The 27,028-nt window shown below is 35.1% G+C and overlaps 1 protein-coding gene across 2 annotated transcripts in view; it reads left to right on the forward strand.

Annotated features, from left to right (window-relative positions):
* Positions 1 to 27,028, forward strand: part of Top1 (DNA topoisomerase I) — an 81,823-nt gene that overhangs the window by 35,114 nt on the left and 19,681 nt on the right. Inside the window, exons 4-11 of one of the 2 annotated variants that reach the window (XM_005329833.3) lie at positions 6,782 to 6,905; positions 7,913 to 7,968; positions 10,605 to 10,700; positions 11,530 to 11,605; positions 14,780 to 14,886; positions 20,780 to 20,895; positions 25,111 to 25,232; positions 25,909 to 26,031. In XM_005329833.3, coding sequence (XP_005329890.1) covers positions 6,782 to 6,905; positions 7,913 to 7,968; positions 10,605 to 10,700; positions 11,530 to 11,605; positions 14,780 to 14,886; positions 20,780 to 20,895; positions 25,111 to 25,232; positions 25,909 to 26,031 — 820 coding nt within the window. Of the gene's footprint in view, positions 1 to 6,781; positions 6,906 to 7,912; positions 7,969 to 10,604; positions 10,701 to 11,529; positions 11,606 to 14,779; positions 14,887 to 20,779; positions 20,896 to 25,110; positions 25,233 to 25,908; positions 26,032 to 27,028 lie in introns of those variants that run through there. The other variant, XM_078051790.1, reaches the window with a different exon arrangement.

Genomic DNA, 27,028 nt, shown 5'->3' on the forward strand with positions numbered 1-27,028 from the left:
CTGGAGTGACAGAATTTGTGGAAAGCCAAGGAAGACAGAAAACTACTGCTATGAAGTAGCAAGGGAAGCACTTTTCCAGCCATATTGGCAGTGCCAATCTATAATGTCAGTGTGAGAAACATCTGAGAGTAGGAATGCATTTGGCTTCTGCTTTCCTTTCAGTTCTAAATCCTACCTGAATTAGCATTGAGAAAATGTAAGACTTTAGGAAAATGTGCTTGAATCAAGCATTCAATTCTCAGATTGTAGGTTTTGTTTGTTTGTTTTTGTTTTTTTAAGCAGTCACATGTGAAAGACAGGATTTCTTTTATTTTTTGATACTGGAGAGCTTTATCATTGAGCCCTTTTTAATTTTTTTATTTTGAGACAGGGTGTTGGTAATTTGATTAGGCTGGCCTCAACTTGGGATCCTTCTGCCTCAGCCTCCTGAATAGCAGGAATTACAGGCATGTACCACCATTCCCAGTTCTCTTTTTGCTGAAGTCCTTCCTTTATCTTTACATTTATTTCTATATCAACTTGTCTGGAGGAAGAGAACAGTGAATGGATAGTTGGAAAGGTTGGGTAGTTTAGGAATTTGAAAACCATTCCCATTGATATCAGAGTCAGAGTAATATAAAACTGAAATAAAAAAATCCAGGTTTTTTTCATTTATAAGCTATGTGTCCTAATCCAAGGTCTTCAACTTATGTGGCTCATTTTTCATTTTGATCAAGTGTTGGTAACAATACATGCTTTGTCAAGCTTTGAGGTTTTTTTGTATATATGATAACTCATTGGAAACTATAACAACTAAATAAATAATTAGGATAATGATGGTGATGAATATGATTTCTTATTACATTACTTATAGAATATCTTGAGCTGTCAATTTTTTTTGTTGACTCTAATAGTTAATTATTGATAGCATCTCATTTAGAGACATGATATTTTCAATTATTTTTAGCTGCCTTATAATGAACTATAATCAATGTTTCTAAGATTTCATGGTAGAGACAGCCTAATTTGAGCTAACTATTGAAAGATGGTTAAGATCTTTTTTTTTTAGTTTTCGGCAGACAAAACATCTTTGTTTGTATGTGGTGCTGAGGATCGAACCCAGGCCACATGCATGCCAGCGCGCTACCACTTGAGCTACATCCCCAGCCCCGATGGTTAAGAGCTTGACAAAGGAAGGAGATGGCTAGAAAGAGGTGCTTTCCACATGGTGATGAAAGCATAAATGGGGGCTAGGTGTATAGCTTAGTAGTAGCCTGGCATATGCAAGGACATGGATTCTGCCCCCAGCATCACAAGGACAAAAGCATAAACAAAACATGGAAGCATTATAGTGTGTGCTTCATTTTGGGAAGAATCCAGTTAGGTGCATGCCTAGATTATTACACAGGATGAGATGGTAGAAAATGAGGGCCACAAAAGTGGCTTGAGGTAAAACTATTAAAAACTGTTTAAACAAGTTGGAACTTGATTCTGAAGGGAGCAAGAAGCCATTGGGAATAGTTGAGAAATGGGGATATAGGATGCAAGAAAAGGTATCTGTCTTGGAATCTTTTTACTCTTATTAATAAAGACCAGAAACTTAGGTAAAGGAGTTCTCAAAATGTTTGTTTTTGGTATCTTTAGTCACATCCTTTTGTCCTCTCCAGTCTCCGAAGGATTAAATAATTTCCAAAAATCTGTTCTACTTGAACTTTTAACAATTCCATATATATGGTAGTATTCATTCAGAATTTCACTTTCTGTAGTTTTGTTTTCCCTACATCAACTAAAGTCCAAAAGTAGAAAGTTCACAAATAAACAATTCATAAGTTTTAAATTGTGTACCATACTAATTCAGTACCAAGATTTGATTGACCCCTTTGTCTGGCATATCCACATTATATAATCTATCCACCTGTTAGTCATTTAGTAGTTGTCTTACTTATTATCAGATCACCTGTCACCATATTTCTGTGCTTGTGCTCATATAATCCTTATTTTACTTATTAATAGCCCCAAAGTATATAAGTATTGATGCTGGCAATTAGGATGTTCCAAAGAGAAGTTGTAAAGTGCTTCCCTAAAGTCAGATGTGAAAAATAAAGAAAAAAAGTCATGCTGACATCTATCACAAATTATTGTCATTTGTAAGTGCCAATACTTATTTGAGTTTTGTTATGGTGATGTATTCTTAGATGATTTGATATTCTAGCACTTGGTGCTATTATTCTATCTCCTAAGCAGTTATATTGATGATAGTGGACTAGATGGCTTCTCATAGCCAGCTTTCTAGCTTCCCAGAATATTAGGCTCAGGGGTATCAGGGGTTTTTTGATTTTTTTTGGGGGGGGGGTCCTTTATTTTTTATTTATTTTTTTTGAAGAAACAATAAATGTTTTCCCAGAGCAGAAAGGAAATACTTTTCCTTCCTAGCTTCCTACTACTACCTCCCTACTTCCCCTTTCTCTTACCCTCCTGCCTGTGTACCTTGGAAAAACACTGGTTGATTTTCTGTTGTTTGCTTAGCTCCCAGAATCACAAACCAAAGCACTCGCCATTGTTATTTTAAAAATAATATGTTACTGGGCTAGGATTGTGGCTTAGCGGTAGAGCACTCGCCTAGTACCAGTGGAACCTGGGTTTGAGCCTCAGTACCACATAAAAATAAAGGCATTGTGTTGTGTCCATCTACACCTAAAAAATAAATTAAAAAAAATACTTTAATGTATCCTTTATTTAACAAAAAATAGTATGTTACTTTCCCCCTACATTGTTATTATTACTACTACTACTACTATTAATGGAATTTAGCTGACTGAAGCATAAACACTCTGGAAAGGTGACTTTGAATCTATTATGATTATTGTTGTTATTTTTTGCAGTGCTGGGGATCAAACCCAGGGCCTTGTGCATGTTAAGTAGGCAGTCTACAACTGAGTTATATCCTCAGCCCTCCATTTATTCTGTTTAACATTGACTTTTGCTTGTCCAGTCTCTGCTAGTGTGGTGGAATCTTGTTCTCGGACAAAAGCCAAGCAGTAAGACTTTGTGATACCTCATGTCTGTATGGTAAATTCCTATTTTATTCAATTAAAAGTACTTTAAAAAAAAAAAAAAGACTTGATCAACACATGAATTTTTTTCTCGCACTGGTCAGAATTCCCATCATCTCATTTAGTGGAAGGTGCAGTCCTTTAAACCAGCACAAAAGTCAGACTAGTCTTAAATCTGTTGGAAAAAGACAGTATTATAAAATCCCAAATAATGAGTCAGCTCAGCTGACCCCATGTTGGCTTCATTTTCTGCTACTAACTAAATCTGGCTTCTGGCTTTCATGATGTTACCTAAGACATGATTCTGAATCACAATTCTTTGTTCCCTAGTGCTTTTACTACTTATTTCAGGCATATTCCTAAGAAAGATGGGCAGGGGAGCTTGGTATTTGCCAGCACTCCTGCCAGTGTAAGGTTATATATGAGGGGTTGGGCTCTTGGGTTCTTTGCTTTGTTTCTGGAATGGTGACAGGAATAACATCTGACAAGTATAGATAATAACTTATTCAGAGAAATGGTGGGGCTCCATAAACCCAAATTTCTAATAATTCCTAGTGGAAATGCTCTGTACCATTGAACTGTTCTTAACCTTGAATCATCTGAGCTCAGCTAGTGTAAAAATCCAAACCTGCTTGCTTGCTTGCTTGCTTGCTTTCTTTCTTTTTAATCAAAACAGTTGAGAATAGAGGAGAATCCATTCTTTTGAAAAATCAAATTGATAACTCTATCCCATTTTGGTCTTTGTGATTAATTATGACCTGCAAAGGGGGTTACTAATGTAGCAGGAAGCTTGGATTTTCTGTATAGATTTCCCTTTGTTTAACAAGCAGAGGAAGTATCAGTTGATTACTTTTGGCTTCCTGGAGTGGCCTGAGTACTGTCTTGTTGCTTTGTCATTTGTGGATTCCTTTTCTCTGATCTCTCTTTTGGTATGACAATGAATAGCAAAACTGGAAACTGGAGGAATATGTGTCTTTTCATAGGTGCTGATGCTGTGATTGCAAGAAGTCCAGTTTTTTAGTCAAATAGACTGAAAAAGAACAAGGGGTAGTAATAGAATTTGTAAAGGAAGATGGAGCCTGGAACATTCTTGAATTTATATCCCTGAATGAACCATTTATATTTTCATGGGAAGCAATTACAAGGAATTAATACTTGCAAGTATCGAAGACATTTATTATAGAAAGTTTATGATGAAATGAAGATAACAGTCTGAATATATGCATTTCTAATACCATTCTATCTTAAGTGATAGCTGCCAGTTTGGGGAAATGTAATGGTATCAGTGTATTGGAAGGTGCTCTGAACTTGGAAATACTAATTTTAAATTTCAACTTTGCAACTTTGAATAACCTTTTAACCCCTGTTTCCTTTGTTTGTAATTAGTATTCAATTCTAATAAAACCTACCTCACACAGAAATATTTTAAGAATTGAATGAAATAGTGGATGTGAAAATATCAAGTATAATACTTGTTTAAAGAACAGGATATTTGCCCCCATACTTTGGAGTGATGGAGTATATTCATTCATCATGATAAATGTAGTTTCCAGATTTCTTCCTTATAGGTTATAACTTCCATAAATGAGTATGGGATGTTCTTATAATTGATGCTCTTAAAAAAGCTGTAGTGTTTTTGTAACAGAGTAGTAAATTCAAACATTTTCTGGTAATCTCAACTGTGTAGTACCTATGATTACATACGTGTTAATGCCTAAAGAATCATTTCTAAGCCTTGCTGTTTCACTGTTCATTCTAAAACTGGTGAAATTAATAAGAACAGGTAAACAAGAATATTAATCCAAATATAAGCCATTTTTTCCAAATAAATAAAAAAAATTAAATTGATTAAAACATTGGGTTTTGGGTAAAAACATTATGAGAACACATTGAGTAGAGTTATGTCATACTAATGCAAAGAAAAAACAGCATGTGGAGAACTTGGTCACTGTGCCTCCAAAATTCTTTACCCTCATTAATTAAAAAAAATGTGGCATCTAAAAATAACAGCCTAATGAGAGTAATATAGCTGGAGGAATATGTAAATGAGGGAAAGTAGACTTAGGGTTTTTTTTTTTTTTTTTAAATCTGTGCCAGTACCTGTACCTTTTCCTAAACCTTTGGTTCTGTTTATTTTGCTAGTCCCCTCACCCTGCTGGCTTGATTTCTTAGAAGTTTCTGCGTATTTATAACCTATAATTGCCTATCTTGAGTTGCAGCTGCTGTGTGCAGAGATGTGTGTGAGAACAGATATTCCCTATTCTGGGTTGTGGCTAACTGGATGCCATCATTTATTTCTCCTGTTTTAGTCTTCTGCATAGACAAGTATTCATATAAAACAAGACCCCTTTTGAGTAGACTTTATGGGATGAGCCTAGCCTCATTAGAGCTCATTGCCAGTAAAGTCTGTTTTACCTGAGCTAAGGTGCTAAGTATGGGATGGGAAAGGCAAGAACTTTATTCATTCATCATGATGAATGTAGTTTAGACTCCCCAATTCAGAGAACTTGAATTTGAACTCCCTTTTGTTTACTTGTGAAACACATTAATGCATTGAGCAAAGCTTCTTTACTGTTAGTCTAGTGCACTGAAGAAAGCAGTCATCCAGTGTTCTGTCACCTTAAACTATGACTTGTGATATTTTTCTTCTTGCTCCTTTTTATCCACATGCATGTTTTTATATAAGTATGATCATTTTATGTACTCTTCCATCTATGTCATACATGTATATGTATGGTAATCCCAAATTATACTATATTAATTACATAATTTGATATCAGTTTCCCCTTATTATTATTATTTAGGTTGTACCCAATTTCTTGGGATTTTTTTTTTTGTCTTGTCGTCGTCGTTATGGGGAACACCAAAACGAACATTTTGTGTAACATTATTTCCCTAAGAAAAATTTTCAGAAGCTAGATCATGGCATAAAAAGTTATGGTCATTTTAATGGCTTTTGCCTTGTAATGTTGTATTTTGCTTTCCAAAGGAACAATGCCTTTTTACAGTACTAAGAGGTGTAAGACCACACACCCCTTTAAAAGCAAGCCTTTTTTTAGCATTTAGCACAGAACTTGCCCTTGTCTTCAGATGGCATTTCTTCTGATTATGAGGAAAGAATAAAGCAGATTTATAAGTAACATCTAGAAGTGACTAACTTTTCCTAGTAAAAGCTAAAAGGAAACATTTACTGTGTTAGCCTGCTCATTGCACAAAACCCTGAATTGCCATATATATGATATATCTCAAGCCTGGCACAGAGCCATTCAAATGTATTTTTGGTGAGTTGATTTTAACCCCTCACATTAAATATGAATGCTTTAGAACAGGTAGCTTGCTATGTATTCTTAATCAACTCTATTAAAATGCCTTGGTGTACTTAGAGTAACTGTGTTTCTGTTTGCTTCCTTTGCCTCATTACAAAAACAAAAAATTGAAACAAAAGAAAAGCTGATACAGTGAAGAGCCCCTGTTTAAACCTTTTCTGGGGTCTGATTCTTTTATTTTATAGTTGTAGTTGGACACAATACCTTTTTATTTATTTATCTTTATGTGGTGCTGAGGATCGAACCCAGGGCCTCACATGCGCTCTACCGCTGAGCCACAACCCCAGCCCTGATGTCTGTTTCTTTAAAACATTATAAATTTCTATGGTTTGTGCTATCTTAGGAGATCTTATGAGTTGATTTTGTGAGATGAACCCTGTGGTCCTTACTCTGGTCTAACCCTTTGTGTCTTATTTTTCACAGTGAACATAAAGATTCTGAAAAGAAACACAAAGAGAAGGAGAAAACCAAACACAAAGATGGGAGCTCAGAAAAGCACAAGGACAAACATAAAGACAGAGACAAGGAAAAACGAAAGGAGGAAAAGGTATAGAATTTTCCAGTGGGGGGGGAAAAGGTATAGAATTTTCCAGTGGGGGGGAAAGGAATGTGGGTTGAACTTTAATGATTCCTTCATTACATAGTAAGCTCTCTTAGCTTTGGAGTGAAAAGGTACCTGTTAAGAGACAATAGGGCCAACCTGTTTCAAATTATGAAAATTTCTTTGTAAAAATAATCAATCCAGGCATGGTATCACATGCCTATTATCCCAGCAACTCAGGAGGCTGAGGCAGGAGGATTACAAGTTTAAAGCCAGCCCCAGCAATTTAGCAAGACCCTATCTCAAAATAAAAGTTTAAAAAGTGGCTGGGATGTGCATCAGTGATTAAATGCCCCTGGGTTCAGTCTTCAGTAAACATGCCCCCTCATGTCTCTACATTGTAAATTTGGACACTGCAAAATAGGGAACATAGAACACATCTTCCTTTTTACCCAGTTTTCCTGTTCCCATCCTTCCCAGAGGCATCCACTATACTCTTATTGTTTTTTCTCCTTCCAGAGATTTTGTGTATGTGTGTGTGTGTGCGCGCGCGCCCGCGCACGAATGTCCCTTTGCGTATGTATGAAGATTTTTGAAAATGTCTAAGAAGGGGAAAATGAGTATACTTTGCCTAAAATCAGAGAAGGCAGGAAACAGACAATTCGATTTGATTTGGTTTTGGTTTTCTCTCTGTACTACCAGAGCAAACCCTTCAGCAGTGAAATATGTTTATTGGGGAAAAGAGACCTGCCATTATATTTAAAGATAAAAAATTGCCACTTTGAAGGGAAACCTTTCTTAATCTGTTAAGACAGTTTTATCCAAAAGAATTAGGAAAAACAAGTCTTGGGAAAAATGTCAGGACCTTTAATTCACCTATTCAGTTTTGCTAACAAGAAGAGCCAACCTAGGATCAAGGTGCCCCAATAGTTGATGCTAAGTATTCTCAAATAAGAGAGGTTTTTATCAGAGTTAATCCTTTTAAAGCACTAGTCTGTTGTTTTACCTTTCAGATTAGAGCCTCTGGAGACGCCAAAATAAAGAAGGAGAAGGAAAATGGCTTCTCTAGGTAAGATTCCTTTGCTGTCTTGGCTTCCCTTTTCCTACGTGCCCATCAGGCCACATGTCCATGTGGTAATGTTGTCTGAGCTTGTCCCAAAGGTACCAACCTGGCCACCTTGGTGGTTCTTAGGAAATGAACAGTGAGAAGACTTGGTCTAAGCCAATTTGAGAGCATTTCTAGAATACCAGTTAGACTGACCAGCACGTTTTAGATAAGGTTATTTTGAGTGGAGACAGTTGACATGAAGAAAATTTTTAAAATTTATATATAATATGCATATTGATTTGTAGTATGTTTACAAGACAACTTCACTACTTGGTTCCAGAATATTTTCATCACTCTAAAAAGAATCTTCTTAGTAGTAACTATGGAGATTCCTGAAAAATTACCTACCCTGAATTCCTCCATTGAAAAATTGTAAAGCTCATATATTGAACCTTACTTGATCTGTTTTTTTAGGGATATAGGTTTGGTAGAAATATATCATTTTCAAGAAGGAAAGGAAAGTGTGCACATTCTAGAGATCACATTTTATTTTTTATTTATTTTATTTTATTTTTATTTTTTTTAAAGATAGAGTGAGAGAGAGGAGAGAGAGAGAGAATTTTTTTTTTATATTTATTTTTTAGTTATCGGCGGACACAACATCTTTGTATGTGGTGCTGAGGATCGAACCACACATGCCAGGCAAGCGCGCTACCGCTTGAGCCACATCCCCAGCCCGAGATCACATTTTATATATTTCTGCCTTTATTCTGTTGTACTCATTGGCCTCAACTCCTTAAAATAAGCCCAAAAGACCCTTCTAGTTTAAAAGACAAAACAAACAACTCCTTTTATGATTATGTATTCTCATACTCTCCACTGAATAACAGTGGATTTGTTAGATATTGTTAGAGGTGTTTTTATATTATTGACTGGGACAGAAAATTTGCTTTCTTGAGACTGAGTTTTCAGTTTTCTTAAATAAGTTTTTGAAAATTGTGCCATGTACTCCAGGCCCTTAGTAGATAAGAAGTGGGTGCCCTCTGCAGGCATGTTTTGTAACTGTTCTAGAAATTCAAAATAATAAAAGTTAGGAAATATCTGAGCTGTAGGCTTCCATAGGAACTCTTGATTTCTGTGTCTCAGAGTGGCTTATCTCTGCCAAGAGATTGCCTAGGACTTTTACTGAAGTATGAATAGATTCTCTGGACTTACTATGTAGTCAAAACTTCATTTTCAGACTTTCAGGATTAGAAGGTTAAAACACACCCTTCTTCTAGGCTTTTGTCTCTGTATTCACCTAGTTGGACTGCTTTCTGCATTGTGTTTGTGTCTCTAGAGAGTCCAGAGTCCTCATTAGAAAGCAGTTTTCTGGTTAGTTTGATGATTCAGGCTTAGAAACCCTGCCCACATGTTTCTAACTTCGCCCACAATCATCCTAGAATCTGGCGTTTACTTAACTAGTTGGGTAAGTGGCAGTGTTTCTTATCTTCTGGACCCTTGAGGCTTTTGTCAGTGATTGGGATGGGAAGGGGAATAGCTATAGAAGTGAGGAGAGTGCTAAAATAAGGAGAGCTAATTTCTTTAAATACTCAAATTCTGTCACAACCAAAGGGATCCAGTATACTTTTGGGAGGAGGGGAACAAAAATCTATGAATATGCTTTATAACTGAGTCTGGATGCTCATTCCTTAGTCCCACTCTTTTGTAGATGGTGGCGTTTCCTAGAGAGGCTATTTGCTGAACTAAAGACAGTGAGATTCTGCATGATGTGCCTAACCATGGAGGAATAATTTCCAGGACACTGAGTCCTGGTCCCTTTGAGGTTTTTTTTAATTTTTTTTTTAATTGTTCCTTCTTTTTTTTTTTTTTTTTTGGCTGAAGATAATTGTCTAATAGGATCATCTTTTTTTTTTTTTTTTTTACATTCAGAAGGTTGAAATCTTAACAAAAACAATGGTATTTTTTCTTATATTAATAGGCATTTTTCTAAGTAAAACCTAAGCAGGTTGAGAATAGATTGGATAGAGAATGGCTTCAGTTTGGTTTGGGCCTTCTCATTTATAGCACTCTCCCTGCTTTGTAATTTTGCCAGCTTTGTTGTGTTTTCATGTAATTGGATATACATATACATTACTGCCAGATTTGGGGGACTTTAAGATGCCAAGCTGGGGAAACTAATTTTTATTTCTTTCCTTATATTTAAAGCTCCATTTTAGCTTTGATGTGCTAGAGCAATCAGTTCAGGTCATTTGTGATATCAGATACATAGTGGATCCCTTATAAGTTGAAAAAATAAGATTTATTCCATTGGTAGTTTTGACACTACTGGCAAAGATACCTAAAATATAATGGAAAAGAATATTGACTTGCAATAGGGAGTCCTCATCTTGAATCCTGATACTATTGATTCCTCCATAAAATGAGGACAAGACCACCTACAACACTAGATTATACTGAGAATTAAATGAGAAGAGGTACTTATAGAAAATAATTTTTCTTATGTACATTAGTATCCTTATATTAGCTTCTTTTTAGTGAGATGATGAATGTGTACTTTGGGTTTTTTATTTTTGTTTTAATACTGCTTTGTATTATTTAATGTATTGTAAGTGTTCTAGCCCCCAATAAGTAGCTGTTTTGTTTGTTGTTATTAGCCCACCACGAATTAAAGATGAACCCGAGGATGATGGCTATTTTGCTTCTCCTAAAGAGGACATAAAGCCATTAAAGAGACCTCGAGATGAGGATGAGTGAGTATTTCTTCATGCTTTGACTTTTGATGTGTGGGAGGTGTTTAGTGAAATGAACTTTGTTTCTGAAAACAAAATGGAGTGTTTAAAAGAGTTATTTGGTGTATGTCTATAATATACAGAGAAATCATATATTACTCATTGGGTAATTGATTTCTCTTAAAATTATGAGAGTTAGTTTGATAAGCAAATAAGGGATATTTAAATTATTTATCACTTTATCATCACCTTTCTGTCACAGATAAAGAAATTTCTCCTAGGGGTTATACCTTTCAGTAAATTCTAAATGAAGTTTCAGTGTATAGACATTTAATAAAACTCACTTAAAATAGTTATTTAAATCTTACATATATCTACTTCCCAGATTCACTCAAATTAAATTCTAGTTTACTATGCTCTAAGAATCTGCAAAGGATTTATGATAGGAAGTGGGTGAAATGGGAGAAGAAACATACTTAGCAAACCCATTTATATTCATTTGATACAGAATTTTGTTCCAGTAAGTTATTGCTAGAGGCAGCCATTGTGCTATGCTATGCATTTAGTTCCCAGATTTACTTGTTATAGTGGGGTCTATTTCTTATGTATTTATTCTACCACCCCATTTCATTCCCAGGCCTGTGTATCATATAAGTTGTTTCTTTTTATTTTGTAATTATTGATCCTTGGTCTGGCCTTCTTTACCCTCTCTACTCCTGAAGAATGCCTAGTCAAGAGTAACAGCAGTCACTGCCATGGAGGCTTCCAAGAGTTTGGAGGTCCCAATCCCATGGGTGAGAACTCCTGAGTCATAATTACATTAACTGCATATTCTTATTCTCCTTTCTAGTGCTGATTATAAACCTAAGAAAATCAAAACAGAAGATATCAAGAAGGAGAAGAAACGAAAACCTGAGGAAGAGGAGGTTAGTAAGGAGTCTACTTAGGCCTTTTGGGGATTGATTTTGGAAGTGGGCATTTTCCATAAAACAACTTCTGAAGGTAAATGAGTTATAGGAATTTATTGGTGTAGTGGTGACATTAGGAAAAAAATCTCACATGTAAGTGGTGGCTGTGGCTTTGTGTTGACCTGAGTCAGCAAACCTTCTGAGCCCCCAAAGTATCTTAACCAGAATCTGCAGATTCTGCTGTTTGTCTTCCTTGTATATCCACCTGTAATTAGGCTGCCAAACCAATATTCTTAGAGAAATTAATACATCTTCAAATATACGTAGGAAATGTTCATAAGAAATCGCATTTTGGCTTACAAACCTGAAGAATTTTCCCCAAGAATTTTTTTAGTGTCTCATAATTATATCTAACAAAGCTTGCTCTTTACTCTCAGTAACTATCCCTTTGAAGTCTTTTAATAGGTTTGGATGTAGGATAAAATCCAACTTCTTGACCACAGTTTCCCTCAGTCTGGCCCTTGTAACTTGTTCCTAGTTTCATCTTATTCTTGAACTCACCTTGTTCTAGCTACACTGGCCTTCTTTGTTTCTTTTCCATACCAAGTTCTTCTATGCTTTAGAGCTTTATGTAGCACTTGTTGTTCCTTCTGTCTGGAGCACACATTCTCTCCTCCCTTTTTTCTTCTGGCTTCCTTAAAAAATCTCAGTTCAGTTCAAGTACTTCTCCAGGAAATCTATTTGATGCTTGTGGTGGATATAAAATACAATAATTTGGTTCCTCCTTTTGACACTTCTGATTTCTTGTATTAAAAAGTTATTAGGAAGTAATTAAAGAACAGAAATTCACAGAGGTTTTTAAAACTGTATTCTCCCAAGAAAAGGGTTTGTGTAAGTTCTTAGCCTGTAGGCGTCATTTGAGATTAGCTCCTGTTGATCAAAATGGGTTCACAAGCATCAGGTGGATAGTTGAAGTACCAGATAATGATAGTAAGGGCACCAAGTCTTAAGAACATAATTTATCATCTTAGTAAATATAATTAAATGAAATAGATGCTTACTATGTGCCAGGTACTATTTTGCATGCTTTACATATGTATCATTTTATTTTATTCTTACAGCAACTATAAGAGGTGCAAAGCCCTACTGATTTGGCAGATGTAGAAAATGAGGAATAGAGAGGTTGAATTGATTGCCAGAGGTCTCATAGCTGCTAAGTGGTAAAACCATGATTTGATCCCTTACTGATTCCAGAGCCAACACACTAGCTGCTGTGTGGAACTGCTGATCTCTCCATAAGGAGAAAGAAGAAAGGTCTTTAATGGAATCATTAAATTTAAAAAATATTGATGAGTTAGCTTAAGTCTTTGAAAATCAGGTTCTGAATTTAGAAAATTGTAGTTTTTCTATTTATTAGTCTGTTCTTGGCAGAAGTTCAAGTTAATGAGAACCAATTCAGGTAATTGAGAGTAAAATGATGAGTAATGATTATGGTAGCCAGTCACTCTACTTTCGTGTAAATAATCAGTAGAAACCAGTCAAAAAGAAAAGTAAAGCTTGAGCTGTTCATGCATTCTCTTGCTTTTGTTTAATTGTGCTTATGCAAAATAATAACTTTTCTCTGAATTTGTTAAACCACTTGGAAAAAGGAATGGTTAACTTCTTTTTGTTGTTGTTTAGCAGCCTTATAAGAAAGAAAGAAAAAAAAAGAGCAGGCTAAAGGACTGTATGAATTAAAGCCCAGTCTTAATGTGGCAGGGAACCAGATGGCAGAATCTGTCATTTAACCTTACTTGCCGGCTGTGGGGGTTTTGTTGTTGTTGTTGTTGTTGTGTTTCTGGGAATTGTTCTGAAGTCTCCCAGTGACTGCTTATCACAATTTGAGACTTGAAAATATGAGCCAGTTGTTTCCTGATGGGACCATCTGCATAGTTGTTTAGAAGCTGTTCAGAAAATGTCTTAACTGGAAAACATTTCCTTTTCCTGTATTATGTTCAGCCTAAAGAGTAAACATTATCTGAATTAAAGTGATCCTTTATTACCTTTTCCTTCCACACATTTTTACACGTTTATATTTCCTACACCTGCATTAAATATATGTAGTACTACAGTTTTCCCCTTACCTTTACCCTAAAAGGCATTTGCTTGTAGACCTTACGTTTATCCCTGTCCTGATTGCCATCCTGTCATGTAGTCCTAGAATGTTTATTCTGGTCCTTACCATAAATCACATTCTATTATTTTTCTCATAAACTTGGGCTTTTGTTGTGGTCAGTCATAGCTGTATGACCTTGATCAAGTGGCATAACCCTCTGTTTCAAAGTTTTTTTTAGACAAGTCTTTCCAGTTCTGCCATTCTGTAATTGATTTTAACATTGTTCAAAACCACTTTCCATTGCTGTATAAAACTTGTTGAGTAAAAAGTTAAATTATGTCAAATAGGTAGAACAAAAGAAAATATTCTAAAGAGTTTAGGTTCTATTGAGTGGGACTGTCACCTGTTGAGTATCATACTTTTGTCTAGGTGTGTGTTTTAAGAGTTGTCTTACTTTATTGGTGAGTTGCACTCAAACCTAGGTTTGATGCTCTTTTATTATTCTATCATGATCAGCTCATATATCTTTATAGTTTAAAGAAGAGGCATAAAGAAATAGCACCATAAGAAGCAGTACTTATTTTTGAACCTCCAAAATATTTGTGTATACAAGCAGTAAGGATAGAAAATATTCCCCCAATGAATTGGAATTTCCTTCAAAATTGAATACTAAATATCTAATGCATGGCCTCCTATACCCATTATTTGATTATATTCCAAAAGATTATAAGATATGTGGATTTAAAGATAAGTGAGGAAGTAAATTTGGAAAGTACACTACACTAGGGTTACTTTCTATAGCAGTGCTTTTCCAAACTCCCGTAAGGTTTAAAAATACGTTTTCCCAGGCTCTTCCCCTGAAGAATGAGTATTTTTTAACTACTTTCCTGTATTTGTCAGGGAGTTTTGGGAAGTAACTGCTCCATTATGAAGTACCAATAAATTTTCTTCATCTGTCGAGAGAGGATTAGAAATCAGATCCTCTCCAGTTCTGATATTCTATGATTATAGTTTTTCTTCCTAATGGCTCCCAAAAACTGCTTCTGGAAGTGTGATCAGTTCTTATTTAAGTGCTTTCTCACCATATTTCTTTGTAGGATGGTAAATTGAAAAAACCCAAGAATAAAGATAAAGATAAAAAAGTTCCTGAGCCAGATAACAAGAAAAAGAAGCCGAAGAAAGAAGAGGAGCAGAAGTGGAAATGGTAACCTCTCAGTGCTGGGTTAAAATATCAGGGCTTTTTTGCACAACCTAATTAAGTAAGAGTATTGAGTTATTAAAGGTGACATTCTGACATTTGGGGGGAATACTTAAAAGAATTCTCCAGAATATCATCTGAAGTAAGTTTTCCAGGTTCTAGTGAAGTCATTAACTAGCTTGGAAATTGTTTGATTTCAAAACTAGATTCTACTCATTGAACCTAATGGACTATAGGAGTAGCCTATATATTGATAGGAACTTAGCACATAAACAAAGTGCAGATGCATTTATTTATTTCTTTTAAGTTAAACTTAATTTTTCACTGATACTTAAAACCGAAGAAAATTTACATATTAGTGGATAACATGATGCTTTCATACATGTATACAATGTATGACATTTAAGTCGGGTTAAACAAATCTAAAATCGTTTCCTTTGGGTAGGAACTTTCAATATATTTTTTTTCCCTAGCCTTTTGAAGTTACAGTTCATTGTTGGTATTGCAAACACTCCTTTTAATGATAGGGAAAGGATGTGTTATTCTACAAATCATTGGAAAAACTGCCTGTTCATTAAAACAATAACAAAGGAAACATCCATAAGAAAACCTAGAATAATATTTGTGTAATTGTAGAATAGTGAAGCTCTTTTGCAGTAGAAATGTAGAACATAACCAGAGCCATAAAGAAATTATTTATAAATTTGATACATCAAAATTGAAATTTTCCATGTGACAAACAGCTTCATGACATTAAAAAAAAAGGAATATATTTGTAATGCAAAGGTGTGATATTTCTAATGTGAAAAAAGATGAGTTCTTTTAAGAGAAATGTAAAGGGAATAGCCAGTTTATAAAGAAAATTAATGGTTAATAAACATAACTTTAAGAACTTAAGATGGGGGAAAAAAAAAAGACACATCGTTTTCTTCAGTGCCCCTCAGATTGGAAAGTTTAATAAGTAAAAGTACCTAAGGTTGTGATTATGAGAAATAGGCACTCTTCTCTGTAGAAGTGAAGTTTCATATGTATTTATTTCAGAGGGAAGGTTAGCAACAACAGTTTACTTTTTAGGTGTAGAACTTTTTTCTACTTTTCGAATTTTAAAAGACACATTTTATTTTTCTTAAATTTTGTGTTATTTATTACTATATCAGTGATACATGATTGGTATTTATGTTGGAAAAAATTCAAGTGATCCTGAGTTTTATGAGTTAGAACATAAACCTTTGCCTCTTTTCTTCATTCCCATATTCCTTTGCAGTCTTGGAGTATCTTTATTCCCAGCTTGGTGTGTGGTCTATAGACCCATTTGTATGTGTTTACTATGATTTTTGTCATTAAAACAGTGATGTCTCTAACACCTCTGAGATAGTAGAAAGAGTAGTACCCATGGAGGTTCCTGGGAGCAGCAGCACAGAAATGTTTCCACATAGTGACAACCATTATTGCCTTGTTGGTAGGACATCTTGGTTAAAGGTGAAGAGTAGAAAGGATGAACAAAGCAAGGGGAAACCTGGGCCTTTCCAGAAGTCAGAGAGTAGAAAGTAAAGGAACGTGTTTTTATTTTCATACGGTAGTGAAAGGTTTTTATGACCTTTAAACAATTTTTTAAATGCACTAAAATGATTGTGTAAATTAGGGGGATACTATTAAGAGTCCTGAGAATCTCTGTTGAATCTCTCTGGGTTCTGTGGTGGGTGTTCAATAAGTGATTGTTGGATGTACTTGTCATTAGAAGCTCCCTGAGGTTTCTCTTCTTTTAGAAATTGGGCTCAGTAAAGATGGACTCTTATCCTGATCCAGCCCATGTGTGTAGAATTAGGTGCCCTGGAAGGATTTAATGACCTATTTTTGCCTTTGTGATTGAAATCCTCATTATTGTTGCCACATATTACTTCTGAGAGACCATGATTTTTATTTTTATTCTTATTGTGGCTTAAAGTGGAAGAGTTGGCTAGTCTTGAACTAAAGATATTTGGGAATGACCAGTTACTTGCTACAGTTTTTCTCAAGTTAGATTGTTCAACTTTGTGCATTCTTTTCAACAAAAGTGCTTAATGACACACTGTAAGTTTGTATAAATCTTTATTTCTGTGGATTAATGACTTCCTAACCAATTACCATAGTTCACTCATTGAATTCCAGTGTTCTCACTGACTTCCCAAATTGACCCAGTTGGAGAACTGAAAATGGCAAATATTCTCATTTTTGCTATTTCTCTTGCTATCCCTCTAAAAGAATCACACACTTTACTAGCTTGACAAATGTGCAGATCTTTTTGCCTTCCTCCAGTATTTTCAGATATGTTGCTCTTGACCAAAAGTGGGGGAGGTGGCTTATTCTGTCCTTATCTCCCTAAGTTTGGTAATTATGGGGGGTGGGAAAAATAGTTCAGGTCCCTCTGAGTTGTTTTTTTTTTTTTTGCTTTATGATATCTTCCCAATAAAAAAAGTGTTAAAAGTGGTGGCACTGACTCATCTATGAAAATCTATTTAACCCAGATGAACCTGTTTTTAACTGTTACCCAGTGTAGCTGTATAGGGTGATAGCTCTGTGTTAAGTACACTTTTACACTTTTGTTGTCAGGGATGACCTGTTGAAACCTGAGTCTAATTAACATTTGATGCTTCACAAAGAGCTTTAGAAACTGGGGAGTTTATTGCAGATGTTAGGTGTGACTTTAAATAAAATTTCTAGTCTCTTAGCAAAGGGATAATGTAAGAAATTAGGAGTATAATATAAGGAATTAGTGCTTGAAAGATCAGGATTCATGAGTACTATCAGTTATATAATGGTAAGAAACTTAAGGAATATGGGTCATTGATATCCTGATGTCAAAGAAATTGCCCTTAATTCCAGAGATTAAATTCAAGATAGCTGTAGTGTGTCTTTTATTTCTGGTTTAAAAAAAAAAATTATAACAGTTTTACAGTATACTTTGAGGTGCTTGTTATCTCCTAGGGAACTTAATTTCAAGAAGCATGTGGATTTACTTTCCTATCTTATACATATTTCTAGCATTTTCTCACCTTTCCCTTTTCAAGTGAATTTTATTATAAACTTGCTACTTAACTTGTATTTATAAGCCATAGAGCCAAGTCCTGGCTGCATTAGGGAAAATATGGCATTCTGAGTCTCCTCTCACCTATTCTGCGACTGCTACAACAGTTAATTCCTTGCAAATGCTTTCACATACATGTATACAAGAATATATGTTCTCTCTGATTTAGAGAGGAATAAACTGTGGGGTTGGTTGAGTTCTTGCATGCAGGCCTTTCTTTGTCAACTACTAATGAGAAGATTCTGCCGGTTTCCTACCTGCATCTATAAAGTGGTAGGTTGATTATGGAAGATCTTTAATACTCCTCCTAGGTCTAAGATTTTATTAAATCTTTTTAAAAAATATAAGTCTTTTTAAAAAATTATTTAAATGTGTAATTAAGACACCAACATAATTATTTCTAAATGTACATACAGTTCAGTGGCATTAAGTATATTTATATTCTTGTGCACCATGATCACCACCATCCATCTCCAAAACTCCTTTTGTCTTGCAAAACTGAAACTTTGAACTTTTGAACCCATTGTACACTAATTTTCATTTCCCCCTATGCCCCATCCCCCTGTGACTACTGTTCTGCTTTCTGTGTCTATGAATTTGACCATTCTGGGTACCTCATAAAAATGGATTATATAGTATTTATTCATTTGTGACTGGCTTATTTTACTTAACAGAATGTCCCGAAAGTTCATCCATGTTGTATCATGCATCAGAAGTTATTTCCCTTTTATGACTGAATAATATTCCATTATATGTATATATCCCATTTTGTTGATCCATTCATCTGTCCAAGGACACTTGGGTTGTTTCCACCTTTTGACTCTAGCATATAGTGCTACAAGTATTTGAAGGAGTTCCTATTTTTGGTGTGTGTGTTGGGGGGTGGTTATTCCTAGGGATCAAATGACTGGACCATTCATACCAGAATGCCCAAGGTCCTACTTTCTCCACATCTCTACATAACTTGTTATTTTTAAAAGTTTTATTGCCATCTTAACAGGTATGAGTGATATCTCATTGTGGTTTTGATTTGCATTTAAGAAACCATGCCTCCCTATGTTACCCAGGTTGTCCTTGAACTCCTGTGCTCAAGTGATCCTTCAGTCTCCCAGGTATCTGGGACTACAAGTACATGCCACTTTGCCGAGCAAGGAGTTCTTTGTATATTCTGGCTATTAGACTAATCACATGTGTGGTTTTTTAGATATTTCTTCTATTCTGTGAATTGTCTTTCATTTTCTTGAATATATTCATTGATAAAGGGACATTTTTATTCTCATGTAGCCCAACTTATTTTTCTTTTTGTGTTGTTTTTCATTACTAAATCCAAAGTTGTAAAATTTTCCCCCTATATTTTCTTCTAAAGATTTTATAGTTATAGCACTTACAGTTAGGTCTTTGGTCCGTTGTGGGTTTTTGTTGTTGTTTGCATGTTTTGTTTTATAATTAAATTTTATATATACTATAAGGTAAGTGCCCAGTGTCATCATTTTACACCATTGTTGAAAAGACTGTCTTTCCCCCTTTAAGCACTCTAGTTGAAAATCATTTGACTAGATTGATTGATTTTGGTTTTGTAGTAATACTGTTATTACAGTATGATTTTCTATGTGTAATTTTCTTTTGATGTTTTCTGAACTTGAACTTGGGATACCGCTCAGTGGTAGAGCACTTACTCAGAGCTCTGGGTTCAATTCCCAGCACTACAAAGAAAAAGAAAAAACTTGCAGTAAAATATTGGACTTGGAAGGACTTATTTAATAGAATTGTAGGTCCTTTCATTTTAAAGTAGAAATAGTAACCTGTAAAGTTTTAAAATATTCTGTATATAAGATCATCTGGATTACCCTTATTTTTTTTTTTCTTCTTCAATGTTAGGGTGATAAGAAAGGTTTGTCTGTTCCAAACAAGAGGAGACTTTGTAGAAATATCTACAAACTGCAATATATGATTTTATTAAAACTTACTCTATAAAAATATATTTTGAATATCATTGGGAAGTTATTAATCAGGCTGAATATTAGAATGATAATAGAAAATTATTTTGATGATATAATAGTATTTTTATAGTTATGTGAGTATATCATTTTTATAAAGATACTTGCTGAAAAATTTAGTGGTAAAATATCAAGTCTACAATTAACTTTGAAATGCCTCAACCAAAAGAAGAAATTTAGGAAAATGTTAGCAGTGTTGTGTATAGGTGGTTGTTTATTGTATTAATTATTGTTTATGTTTGATTTTTTTTTTTAAATAAAAAGGTTTTCAAAAAGTTGTTTCCTCTGAGTTTTAGATTCATTTGTCTGTGTCTGCTAGTTAGATCTGTGTAAACCTATAAGTACCTTAAACTCAACATGCCCCACCTGAACTATTATTTCCTGGTCTTTTTGTTACAGTATGTACTTTCCCAGAGGGTCGTTTCTCCCTATACTTTACTTAGCATCTCTACTTTTAGGAATCCTTTTCCTACATACCAATAGGATAAATAATAAACCCTGTTACATATACCATTGTGGTATACTGTTACAGCATTGTGTTAAACAGCTGTTTCTATTTCCATAGCATCCATTTGTTGCTTAGCTCCTTAAGTGATAATCTTTAATGTTCAGAATCTTTGAACTGAACTGTTGAAATGTATTTTCCTCCATTCACCTGAGAATTTCATCTTCCTTGTGATTGCTGACTTTTTCAAAGTATGAAAGAAACTTGATTATTTTGATCCAGGCCTTGAATGAGTATCAGCCAATTAAGCCTATAATTATTTTGGCATTTAATAGTTGGTAATTTCTGTAGCCAAGGTGATCACTAAATGAGGTTGTGCCTTGTCTTTGAAAGGTGGGAAGAAGAACGCTATCCTGAAGGCATCAAGTGGAAATTCTTAGAACATAAAGGTCCTGTATTTGCTCCACCATATGAGCCCCTTCCAGAGAGTGTCAAGTTTTACTATGATGGTGAGTTGTTCCAAATTGTCTGATTCTTGGCCAAGAAAAGGTTTCTGCTTCTATTTAGGCATACAAAATGAGGAAGAATCCTACTTTCTATTTATTTTGTTTTAGTTATTACATGGTTTAAAGAAAGAGGCATCAGGTGTTTACTTAACTCACAGTCCATGGTCCTCAAGCTAAAGGTTTTTGTTTTTAAGGTTTTTTGATATTTGTATATGGACAGCATACCTTTATTTTATTGGTTTATTTTTATGTGGTGCTAAGGATTGAACCCATTGTCTCATACATACTAGGCAAGCACTCTACCTCTGAGCTACAACCCCAACCCACTAGAGGTTTTTATCTGAATGTGATTTCCTTGGACCAACTCAGTGCAATGGAGTAGTTAGAAAAGTCTAATTTTAATGGTAATATTTTGTGTTAGGGATAATAATGCAGGCCAACAAGCTGCTTATCACTAAAAATAGTATTAGTATTTGGTGGAAGATTAATTACTCTGCTGTCAACCTCTAGCTAGGACTACTTTGATCTGTTCATTTTCGTAATATAACAATATGCCTTTGGTATACATGCAGTCAAGTCTGATAAGTTGCTTTAAAGAAATGCCTGCCTGGGTCTCTTAGAACCTTCAGAATTGTGTCTTAGCCATCACCAATTTTTCTATACTTGTGTTGACAGATTTGAAAATAGCCTTCTGTTGTCAGTGCAGCAATACATAGATGATAATGTTCAGTTGATTTCCCTCATTCCAAGAGCTCTATGCAGTAATAGCTAGAGTGCTTATGTGCTTAAGGGTTTGAGGTTACTTACCAGAATGTATCTGGGCAATAGCTATTGAATAGGTGTGGAGTAGGATTGGGTGCTTCTGAACCAAGTGGTCTACTGACCAAACTTTGAGAAACACTGGAAAAAAAAGACTGCTGAAAAGCACTGGTGACAAAACTTTTGAGAGCTCTGGTACATCTTTTTGCCTACCAACAGTGGCTTCAGGGCCACAGATCCTTATGGGTCTAAGGTAGTATAGGTTGAACATCCCAGATTTGAAATATAGATGCTTCAAAATCTGAAAATATTTTTTGAGCACCAACCTGACATACCAGAAAGTGAAACTTTTGTTTTATGCTTAAGAATATTTTTTAAAATTACATAAACTTGCCTTCAGGCTTTGTATGTATGAAACATAAATGAATTTTGTGTTTAGACTTGGGTCCCATTCTCAATATTTCTCATTATGGTAATGCAAATAGTACAACATATAAAAAGGGGGAAAAACACTTGAAATCCTAAATACTCTAATTATAAGCATTTTGGATAAGGGATGCTCAGTTGTAAGTCATACTGAAGGATGGGTCTGTAAGTAAGAAAAGGAACAAGTGTGGTAAGCCAGAATTTTTTTTAAATATTTATTTGTTCTAATTAGTTGTACATGCTAGTTTGATTAATTAGTTGTACAATGCAGTTTGATTCATTGTACACAAATGGAGCTCAACTTTTTATTTCTCTGGTTGTACACGATGTAGAGTTGCACCATAAGTGGAGTCATACATGTACCTAAGGTAACGATGTTCATCTCATTCCATCATCATTCCTGCCCCCATGCTCTCTCCCCTCTCCCCTTTGCCCAAAGTTCCTCCATTCTCTGCAAGCTCTCCCCCTCACCCCCCACATTACAGATCAGCATCCACTTACCAAAATATTTAGTCTTTGGTTTTGGGGGATTGGCTTACTTCACTTAGTATGATATCCTCCAACTCCAACCATTTACCTCCAGTGGCATAATCAGTTAATGTTTGGTACTTATACAGAATTTCTTTTTTTAAAGGATATATTCCTGGGTTCAAATACCAAGACTATCATAAGGTACAGGTATTCTGGGAAAGATATTAAAAAATAATTATTAATAAAACTCAACCACAAAAGCCTCACTTTGAGGTTCAAAGAGATTGAAGGGAAAAGCTAGATTTTCTAGTCTTGGGATTTCTTTTGCTTTTCAAAATGGGAAGGCAAGACCTAGATTACTTGTTGCCACGGTCCTTTCCCCCATTCTTTAAAAAAATTTTTTTTAACCTTTATTTTTTATATGGTGCTAAGGATTGAACCCAGTGCCCCTCACAGCTACCCAATCACTCTATCACTGAGCTGCGACCCCACCCCATCCTTTCCCCTATTCTTGCCTAGTCCTTCAGTTCTAGAGTTTTAACATTTCTCAGATTTCCCTCTGGGATTTCTTCCTTTGATTGTGAAAACTCCCACTCTGTATTAAGTCAAAAAGTATTGATTCCTTAGCTCAAACTGATAATGTCAATGCTGCCTACTCTCTGGGGAAGAGAATTCTCAGGGAAGGTGGTCGTAATGGCTGACTGAAGTAGTGAATCGCTGCCTCTTCAAAGGACCTTCAGTTTTCAGCTCTGACTCAGCAATTTCCTTTTACTGGAGATGACCCTTTTCTATAAAATATGACCATTGCCAGGAATCTTCAAGTCATCCTCCCACTACCCTGCAGCAGGGAGCTGTTATTTAATCTTTTGACAGCTTATTTTAAGCAAGACAAGTTACAGTTACTTCCTCTGTTGGGACAGAATTCAGTAAGATAGCCCTGAGTGTCTTTCTCTCTCTCTCTCTCTCTCTCTCTCTCTCTCTCTCTCTCTCTCTCTCTCTCTCTCTCTCTCTCTCCCCCCCCCCTTCCCCCCCCCAAATACTATTAATACATGGTATATACCAAACATACCAAAGAACAATTCACATTTTTCTTAACCATTCATTTTATTCTTAGTGGCTTAATATCTTCATTTACATTGGAAGCATATCAGTTCTACTCTCATCTGGTTCAGGCCTGAGTTCTGTGAAGAGCTGGCAGTCTCTAGATCTAGTTTATCCTCTCCAAGTCTTCCTTCCAAAACAGAAACTTGAGAGGATTGAGAAGGGAAAGCTGCGCCACCTGTTGGTCTTTTAAATGATGGCCAAATAGGTTCTTTCTGTCTACTGTGAGTTTGAATTTTGTGATACAGTTCCCCATATTCCTACAGTCAGGGGATGAGATGTCTTCTGAGTTTTATAGCAAATGGATTTTTGGTTAAATTTTAGGTTTCTATATTAAATGTGAACTCCTTTCATTGAATTGTTAATATTAGTCAGATGCTATTATTAGGGCATGTATTGGTTCATAAAGTTGGATGTACAAGGAAAAAATGGAAGTTGTTCTGTTCAAAGTACTCTCTTTGAAAAGTAGATTTAACTCCAAAGTGCTTTTTCTTTTATTGCTTTTTATCTAATTAAGATATGCAAAACCCCCAGGCTCTATCCACATTTGCTTTACCAGTAAGTAGCTTTGTGATACATCAGGGCTTTTTTAGAGCAGCTTTTATATAAACACTACATGCTATGAGGAACCCTAGCCATCCCTTGTGCTATGAATGAATACTGTTTTTGTAAAAAGCAGCCTCATAGTACCTGTATTCCAGTGCAGTGCATTGCAAACCCTCGTGAATATGATTCTCATTCAAATGCAGTTTCTCATTCAGTAGGTCTAGGGTTAGGGCCCAGTATTCTATATTTCTGACAAAATTCCCTCATGATATTAATGCTTTTTTGGTCTTTGTAACACATACGTCTAGTAGTAATGTTCTCTGAGGTCTTATTGAAGCTTTATGGGAAATCTGGGCTTGCCTGCTATATATATTTTTAAAATTATATATATATAATTTATATATATATATAATTTTTAAAAATTCATATTCCACTTAACTTTGAAGAAGAAAGATGCCTATTTGTTTTCCCTGCAATTCCTTTCTTCTGCTCCCTTCCCTATCCCTTCATCCCCTTCTTGAACAGAGGCTGCTTAGCTTAGCAGTGGCAGGACTCCCTCTGAGGATTTGATTTTTAAAAACCATTGAAGAGGTGTAAAGGACCCTGCTTGCTAAAAAGAAAAGGAAGAGTGACTGGGCCTTCCCCAGGTCATCCTTGTCCTGAGCAGGCACCTGGGAACAGTTAACTGGCATAGTCTCCAAAAATAAGCCAGGTAAATATCTCCAAAAGAGGAGGAGAATTTAAACAAGTAGATGTAAATCAGTATGTTGTCTTTGTTTTGTTGTAACTGTCACCAGACCTTTTTACCATTCCATAAGATGGTAAATTGGTTATTAAAGAAGTCTCCGGTATTCAGTATTTACATTTAGAATATAAATATTATACCTTACTTCTTGGAACCACTTTTTCTTCTAGGTAAAGTTATGAAGCTGAGCCCCAAAGCAGAAGAAGTAGCTACATTCTTTGCAAAAATGCTCGACCATGAATATACTACTAAGGAAATATTTAGAAAAAATTTCTTTAAAGACTGGAGAAAGGTACTATAGTCCATGTATTAGATCCTTCGTGGCTTTCAAAAATGTTGGTCAAATACTAAGTATAAATTATGATTTTACAAAAAATTCCCTGATATAAAATCTGAGTTTTTATGAATCTTGTTGCATTATAAATTGTATATTTTTTGTCTGTTTACTTAATATATTATGGGTAATTTCTATCCAAGAAATCTTATTTTTTTCTCTCAGCTCTCATATAACTGCAGGAGGGGTTTTAATCAGATTAAGACAAACAGAAAACCTCAATCCAGTTGAACAAAGGAAAATTTGACTCTCTAGGACTTCCCTCTGCTATTGCAGAGATGTTAATCTGACATCCCATTTGTCTTGATTCTTATTCATTTTGCTTAACCTACTTTCTGCTCTTAAAAACCACATGTATCTATTGAGGTGGTTTTTAAAACTCTATTATTCTCAATTTGTAACTAAAGTTTGTCTCCTGAACTAGCTCTGAATATCAGATTTAATGAGTTAGTAGAGCAGGGGTAATGTTGCTAAGAGACAATGAGTATGGAACTGTTTCTCTCATTACTAAAGTAATTGCTCATATCCATGTCTCTCAAAGTTTTATTCATCTACCTGAGATTTGTAGCAATTTGCCAAGAGCCCAAGAAACCACATAAGAGTAATCTTTATCTCCCCCTTTTCTTTTGACTAGGAAATGACTAATGAAGAGAAAAATACAATCACCAGTCTAAGCAAATGTGATTTTACCCACATGAACCAGTATTTCAAAGCTCAGTCAGAAGCTCGGAAACAGATGAGCAAAGAAGAAAAATTGGTATTACAGAATTTATTAAACCTCTAGAGAATTTTGGAATAGTGATTAATTCATTTAATTTCTTCTTAGTTTTTTGGGACACATCATTGATGTCAGTATTAATTCACTGTTCTTTATTCATTAGCTCAATATAAGAACCCTGATGTTGTTCCATTGAAAACCTGTCCCACAGTGGTACTAGATATTAAGGATTTAAGAATCAACCATGTACCTCCCTATTCTTTGATTTGTTTTACTTTGAAATCTAGTCACACTTATCCACTTTTAGTCTTGGCCATCCTCATTGCTGAAGGGTCTTTCTAGTATCTAGCACACATGTTTTTTTGTACGTGTCTGTTTCACACATGTTTTTTTCACACAAAAAAACATGTGTGAAACAGACACATCTACTTTATTTATATATTCTCTGTTGCTTTTATTCAGTAGTAGCAGAGATCAGTAGTTGCAACAGAGACCCTTCCCTTTATTCCCTTTATTCCCACTTGGAACCTAAAATATTTTATCTAGAAAAAGTTGGTAACACATAATCTAGAAGAATTCAGGCTAGATTTTTTATTAAGTTAAGGATGTTAAAGGATTCTTTGTACTTCAAGGCCCTGTAGTTTCAGTATTTTAAAGGACCTGTCATGCTTACATTTGGCGGGTGGTACCGAGGATTGAGCTCAGAGACACTCAACCACTGAGCCACATCCCCAACCCTGTTTTGTATTTTATTTAGAGACAGGGTCTCGCACCTAATTTTTAGTGAGACTGGCTTTGAACTCGAAATTCTCCTGTCTCAGTCTCCCAGAGCTGCTGGGATTATAGGTGTGCACCATGCGCCCAGCTCTATACATTCATTGAATTTAACATTTATTTATTCTAGGTCTTAAGTTTAAAAATTACTGAGTCACTTTAAGAATGATAACTGCATCAGATGTTTTTACTCTTAGGTTAATCTTTTAACTGATATTCCAAAGTAGTGAAATTTAGTATATTATTTACTTCAGGTTTTTTT

Source organism: Ictidomys tridecemlineatus, chromosome 5 (genome assembly GCF_052094955.1).
Source record: "Ictidomys tridecemlineatus isolate mIctTri1 chromosome 5, mIctTri1.hap1, whole genome shotgun sequence".
In the NCBI taxonomy this organism is placed as follows: Eukaryota; Metazoa; Chordata; class Mammalia; order Rodentia; family Sciuridae; genus Ictidomys; species Ictidomys tridecemlineatus.